This window comes from Haliotis cracherodii, unplaced genomic scaffold (assembly GCF_022045235.1).
Source record: "Haliotis cracherodii isolate W230 unplaced genomic scaffold, xgHalCrac1.p SCAF_15, whole genome shotgun sequence".
NCBI classification, from domain to species: Eukaryota; Metazoa; Mollusca; class Gastropoda; order Lepetellida; family Haliotidae; genus Haliotis; species Haliotis cracherodii.
In genome coordinates, this window is record NW_027266270.1 from 17,907,758 (window position 1) to 17,915,351 (window position 7,594).

A 7,594-nucleotide genomic window follows, 5' to 3' on the forward strand; every position below is an offset into this window, starting at 1 on the left:
GCTCTAGCCTTAATCCACATATGCATATGTGCTTAATAATTTGTAATGAACTTAACCATAGGTCTGTAATAGTATATGTGCTGTGTGTTTATGTACTATTCTTTAACGGCTATTTTATCATGATTTATTGCTGTATGTGATAATAGATACATGTGATAAATTCTCATGGAAAATAATACGATCATCATAATCATGAATCTTTGTTGTGATGTACATTCGTCCACCAGGAAGAGAGTGTATGGGTGCACAAGTTTTGAAGTACAGAGTTCTGTCAGAACGCCTAAAACCTACATCACTTCTGGCCTTTATCCCACATTAAATTGAAATCCGTAGAGAAACTGAAATACTGATCAAAGCGGCATCTAGCCAATCAGATCCGTAGGCAAACTGAGATAGTCTGCAACAAATTGTTTTTTTCCAAAATATATAGAAAGGAAAAAGGAAGAAAGCGGCTGAAACATGAAGAAAACATCTCTGAGAATCAAAATATTCCTAAAAAATTTCGAGCCTGAAAAGCACTGGTTTTATGGTGTACGTGATTGACTCACAGTAAAATATCTCTGAATATATTACTTCAGGCGTATTCTCAAAATATGTTAGGGTTTTATGCCACAGTCAGCAGTATACACGCTTTGTCTCGGTGGCATGAAAATAATTGAGTCTTAGCACGACAGTGGCTGATATCCACCGCCGTTGGGTTACGATGACAAGCAATCTGCCCACCCGATCCATTCCATTCCACTTTTATGACCAGAATTCTTGTTCGAATCTATACCTTTTCATGCTTCTAAAAGGTTTAGTAGTGACATGTCATGCACGTGGGTTTTACAAAACTCGAGGACACTGCACAAACTGTCCACAACAATCCCGCAGAACAGCATAACCATGTTATAATTTGAATGTCACTACGACTGAATCCAAACCTGTTATGAAACAGCATGTCTTTGAATTAACCTTGAGATGCAGCAAGTGTGTCTACACACATGTAGTTATGGAATTGCTAGGTAAATACCATCAGCTTGACTCAACAGTGGCTGGTTAATCCTAATTGAAACATTTCATTAAACTGATGTAAACATCCACATCCAAGTCATAAACGGTACATTTTGTTTGATTAAATGTTTATTGATATGAACCTTTTACCTTTCAAGTGACTCGGATACATCTACGACTACTATATAAGGTGTAGTTCCACCCGTCAGTCCATACCGCAGACCTAAGATCACAAAAATACCAGACCAGTTCGCCAGCAGCCATGACTTCAACCAAAGTATCTGTCTTGTGCTTGATCGCTATTGGTAAGTTCCTCAGCATTCTATATCAATGACATTACAGTGGCTGTCTAATTCCACATGTCTAGCTTATTCTAAAAGGGTAATGGTTGTTATTTGGCGAAAGAAGACTCAAATAATACACCAAAGATTGTCATCGTCATTGACAAAGCTGATCGTTGACAGAGCGCGCAGTGGGTAATGCCTTCGCTTTCACATACGTCTGTTTGATTTCCAATATGCTACATGGTCATTTTTGAAAAGCAGATACAAAACTTTGATGGCTGACCCAGAGATTCCTTTGCCCCCAAATGTTGTTATCGTGATCGAGGTCATCGTTTTCCCTCTCCGTCGTCTGGGCAAACAATGACCACACCTCGCGAGAGATCTGAGTGAAAGTTGTTTTACGCCACAGTCAGCAAAATTCTAGCTGTATGAAGGCGAACTGTAATGTGTGGAGTTTACACCGGACAAACCAATGGCTTGTAGAATTGGGAACCATGGACGGCGTCCTGGTACGTCGGTGTCATACATTATCCACAAGATCCTCTTGGTCTTAGGGACGGTCGGGTAGCCTAGTGGTTAAAGCGTTCGCTCGTTACGCCGAAGACCCGGGTTCGATTCCCGACATGGGTACAATGTGTGAAGCCCATTTCTGGTGTCCCCCGCCGTGGTATTGCTGGAATATTGCTAAAAGCGGCGTAAAACCATACTCACTCACTCTTGATCTTAGGTGTACCCTAGTTACGATGGCATACTGGAGCAACAAGTCAATTTCAACGGAGATAACTCATCCAAGTTCTTTGACATTAAGGCCAGTTAATCTTTCTATCGGTTGCCCCTTTAGGCTCGAACTGCGTGAACCAAATAGTTTGTCTTTACTTCGATGAGCCGAGTCTTGTTGATGACAATGCATAAACCCACAGACGAAGGAAATAACGAATCTTTCATATAACGGCTTGTTTGTGCAAATTGTATTATTGGCGGGTGCTACCAGAAAAGCAATACATGCTTATCCTTTTCGCGAACTCCTCGTGTCATCACTGATTTTCAGTGATCCATTCATGGTAATTTGCCTTTTCCGCCCAATGGAGACTGGTTGTGCTCTGGCGTTGACATTCTATATTGTACTGTAGGTAAGCTAACCTCGGTGTTCCCCATAATATTCAACGTGAATAATGTCACCCCTCTTTTGTTATTTTTCAGGCTTGTGCTTCTCAGCTGTAAGAGGTAAGCAGAACTGGTGACAGTTATATTGTCAATAAATATATGATGGATACCATGAAAAGAGAGTGATAGGAGTATTTCACATTTTATGTTCAACTACGCAAGGAGTATAAATGTCCAATAAGGGATTCACACATGGTCAGAGAATATTCTAGTTTTTAATTATCTCTTTTAGACAATTTATGGCTGTAAACCGAATATTCCGTTCATGTGAACTTTTGTTTTAAAAGGCAGAGAGTATGGAAAATTGAATGTATATTTGAATAATTTTAATGACCTTTTTGTCATGTCTCTTTCTTTATATATTAGCCCTAAACGACAGAAGGAATGTTAGTGAAAGCATAGTCATAACTGTCCTCTTTCTCTGTGTGTGAAGACTTTTACATATTAACCGTGGCAAGATCGTGGGCTCGAATCCCACATTCACCCGGATAATGATCTGTGTTTTATCGAACCATACCCATGATTAATCTTCTCATGAATGTGGCAAACAATTAAAACTTGCTTTAACACTGACTTCCAGCACACGTAACATAACCTGAAATGTTGTTCTAGGGTTGAGTTAGGGTTGATAATTTGGTAGCTAAACACGACTTGGCTCAGTTTGTGTTGTGTCACGTGAGTGGCTTTAGTCTCATATGAATTCTTCTCTCGACTCACTGAGTGTTTCAATGCGTGTGATGGAGTTTTGGAAGCGACAGTAAAATGTATGGTACATGTACATGAACGGACCTGAGAAGGTCACCTCTCAGCCGCAAGTTGACTGACATCCTTCCCCCAATGGTGTTAACCGAATGGAGAAAGCCAAACAAAGTAAACCGCTCTGGTTGATAATTGTCCACTCTCTGTGGCAGGTCAAGACAAACTAATGCTGGAAGTGTGACATTGCTACAATGTTAACCATATTTCGCCTGCTTTGCTGGCTATCGGTTGTATATGATGTTCACGGCTACCAATTTTGACCGATCCATCCCCTCTCGACAAAGTTGTCACAGTGAGAATACAGTACCGTATACTTATTCTGCCTTCGCATTCCCAATGAAGCCTTGCGCGAAGTTTAAGTTGTAAAATATTTGTGCATCTTACAGATGTTCGAGCTGATTCAACATCAACGTCAACGTCAACATCAACTTCTACATCTTCGTCTACTGAAAATGGGGGAGGTAAGCTGATGATGAGACAGAAGCTACGGACATTTAGAAATATACATAATTTAAGGAATAATGATAGTGAGAATAATTCAAATGTACATGATTGATAAAAGATACACACTCCTCAGTGTTATTAAGTATTCAAAATTCTATTTGGATTCGATTCTGATATGTCGATCAGAGGTTTCAAATCACAGTTATCAATTCCGTTTCGCGAACGCACCACCGAGGCAGCTAACAGTTACAGAAAAATACTTCTTTCTCAAATGTTGTCGATGGGCATAATGTAAAAATGATATCTACAATTGGAGGTTGCAATAATAAAAATTTGCAGCAGTTACTACACTATTCAGAGTATGTATGGTAATATATAATGAGCAGCAAAGTCGACAGAAATTAAGGAAGAGAATGTACCCCGAGGACGTGGATCATTGCTGGTGAGGTTGAACTCCGGATGTTCTTGCCTAGACTTGGTTGTTTACAGTAGTGCTCAGAGCGGCGCAAGGCAGCAAACAAACAATTAGATATTATAATCATTATTATTATTCTAGCAGGCCAGGTAATGCATACCATTTTCCTGAGTATGCATTTAAATGATTTTCAAAGATATTTTACGTCCTATGAATATCTGTTAATCGAAATTATTCTCTGGCGTAAACGTTTTGAATTTCGTATTTTCACGAACAATAGAGAGTTCGTGGTTACTGTGACATCGTATCGTTTGTGTTACAATTAGCGATGTGACGTGCTGTGTGGAATTAATCCTTTCAATGTTTAATTCATGTTTAATTAATGTTCAACTGCTGTCCTCTTTAGCATGGCCTACGAAGTAGCTTGCTACATATGTTCAGCATATTTTCGTATAATTAAAGTGTAATAAAGTACACCTTTAACCTTGCCATGAAGAAAAAGGATCAATCCACAGGAGATATCTGCAGGTAGCCCATCTCTACACTTAAAACTGGATATAATTATCTCAATTCCAACTGAAACGAGTTAGCATTACGTTTAGAAACATATAGAAAAAATACCTTCACGCCATCGATAACATTTTATGACATTTATTCAGATAGTCATATTGTATATTATTAGGTGCGCTTAATCCTGAGCCATATTGTATATTATTAGGTGCGCTTAATCCTGAGCCACAGGGACCTATTCAACCAAACGGTGAGTGTAGACCATATGATACTTCAAGGGGTGTGATAAGGGTCCCTTTAAACCATCTAGATCTGTAATTGGCAAATATTTTAAGAAAACTATCCTATTCATATTATTCAGAATTAAACTTTTTTTCCAACTGGTTTTTCGGTTTTTAACAACACCAGCTGCTGTGATAAGACTGTATCGTGCCATAGGATCGTTTTCTGCTGGTTGTGGTGAATCGAGTTCTTAAAATAAATACTTGAACACAAGATTTAAACAATGCAGATTTCCTTACTGAATGTCGATCCAACAATATAACAATGTGGTAAAAATATTATCTTACCTTCTTCTGTAGGTAAAAGGGGAGTTGTAAGAATGAAAGGAAATGCTTGTTGTCATTTATGTAATATAGTGCAGAAAAAGGACCCTTTATCACACCCCCACTTTTCACATTATTTGGTCACGGGAGTTCACTGCAGTCAGTGTACCGGATGTTGTCCTTGGTACATAACGACGTAGGTTTGGGGGTCCCCGAGTGGTTCAAGCGTTGGCCCGTCACGCCAAAGACCCGGATGGGATTCCAAACATCAGTACAATATGTAAAGGCCATTTTTGGTGTCCCCCGGCGTGATATCGCGGGAGCAATGCTGAAAGCGGCGTTAAACTCTATTCAATCATAATAACACGAAGACGACTTAAAGAGTATAAAACAAAACGCTTTCCACACATTACCGTAGTTTGGGACTTGGGTCAGGTTGTGTTGTGTCACGTGGTATGACATAATTACCAATGTCAGCCATAATTCTTCTTCTTTTCTTGGTATCAGCTTTATATGCCATCCATATTTTTTACATCCATTTTGAGATATACTTACCTTGTCATAGTGTTTCATCTTGCTGTGATATCACTATAATATTGATTGCTGCTGCTTTAATCTCCTTGAAGTCATTCTCAGTCTCTAGATCGCAGAAGAATTTATGAAAACCCCAGCAATGGCCAACATATATGTGTTTGCATTAATGACACTATAAAATTCTATTCCATTGTATACGTTTTTACGCATATTTTGAATGATTTCTGTTTTTTATGTTTCAGCTGCAGAGTGTGTTGGAGGTAAGAATAATGTTTATTTTGAAAGTGTTTTAAACATGTTGACAAACTTTTTTAAAAAGTGATGCACAGTTGGTGTGAGTTCTCTGTCCACCTTAGACACGACCACTGTGAGGACTGATTGGTTACAATGTATGACCTTGCTCATTGTACGACATCCCTCCTCGACAGCTGATCACCAGTTCAACCCTGACAGCATGACACTCAGTTTATTCGTATTCAATTGTAGAATTCTGTGACCCTGAGCCAGAGGTGCCAGCTAAAGTCACGGAAGCAGCTGGTGAGTAATAAACAAGGTATTCCATAATCACTAATTGGCTCTTTGCAGCTTACTCACCAAAACTTTAAACAATTTCACTTTCATCACATTATTTCACTCTTTTACTTGCAGATGTTGTTGTGGCAACCGTCCCAGTTGAAGTGACTGAACCAGCTTGTGAGTATTAACCGAATCATTCCTCCCACTGTAGTGAGTGAGTGAGTGAGTGAGTGAGTTTGGTTTTACGCCGCTTTTAGCAATATTCCAGCAATATCACAGCGGGGGACACCAGAAATGGGCTTCACACATTGTACCCATCTCGGGAATCGAACCCGGATCTTCGGCGTGACGAGCGAACGTTTTTAACCACTAGGCTACCCGACCGCCCCTCACATTGTAGTGTTTACCGGGCCTAGTTATGCATTTTATAAGTTAAACGTTCTTCCCAAATTCCTAGAAATCTCCAAGAATCTGGGCGTTATGGAAGTAGACAGGGTCCTTAGAGAAGGCAGGCAGGAATATGTCCTTACTCTCAATATACAGAACATGGCGTACATATGAAATAGGAAAGATAAAGCATATGTCCTTTGTTTGTTTCTGTTCGAAACAAAATGAAACAAGTTTAACCAAATAACATTTTCTCATATAACTAAGTTATGATTAAAATTCATGGTTGTAAGTATATGTTTAGTTATGGCGTACTCTATTTCCAATGTGTCAGAAATATATCAGAATATTTCCTTTCAGCACAATGCGTGAAAGTAACCCTACCCGAGGGTGCTGTTTCTGCAACCCGTGTTTACTGGAAAAACCCTGACAGAATTACCATCGCCAGTGTCACCCTTATCGCTGGGACCTCGGAGGGCACGTGTGTCGAAGGCAAAAACTATGTCGTGACTCGTACTGGAGGTTTCTATGTTAAAGGATGCAAGGGCACATTTCAACTGTGCCCCTAGGACGTAAAGCCATTTTAAGTGAGCCCCACGACACGATGGAACAAGTACACACATTATTATTAATTTTGCAGCAGTAATGTATTGGAAATCCTAAAATAAAGTTTTACTGTCCCCATTTACGTTTGTTTCAAAATAGTTTTGTTTCTTTGAAAGTTAATAATGATGTCCCACTTAAGCCCACACAGTCAGGAGGCACATGTACTTGGCACTGGTTGGTTGGCTTGTTGTTTAACGCCGCACTCCAATATTCCAGCTAAATGGCTGCTGTCTGCAAATATTCCAATCCAGTGATTAATATCATGAGCAATTATCCATGTAATTGGTGTCGATGACATGTATCAACCACGTCAGCGAGCCTGACCACCCAATTCCGTTAGTCGCCTCTTACGACAAGCATAATCGCCTTTTACGGCAAGCTTGGGATGCTGAAGACCTATTCTACCCCGGATCTTCATATTGGGTTAAGTCAGTATG

The 7,594-nt window shown here is 39.6% G+C and overlaps 1 protein-coding gene across 1 annotated transcript; it reads left to right on the plus strand.

The window, feature by feature from the left end:
* The first annotated feature begins 1,255 nt into the window (after positions 1-1,255).
* LOC139461879 (uncharacterized) lies at positions 1,256-7,120 on the plus strand. The gene is made up of 8 exons (XM_071243361.1): positions 1,256-1,298; positions 2,478-2,501; positions 3,587-3,661; positions 4,778-4,819; positions 5,891-5,908; positions 6,135-6,185; positions 6,297-6,341; positions 6,912-7,120. Exons 1-8 carry the CDS (start codon positions 1,256-1,258, stop codon positions 7,118-7,120), a joined length of 507 nt encoding a protein of 168 aa, XP_071099462.1.
* The last annotated feature ends 474 nt before the right edge of the window (positions 7,121-7,594 follow it).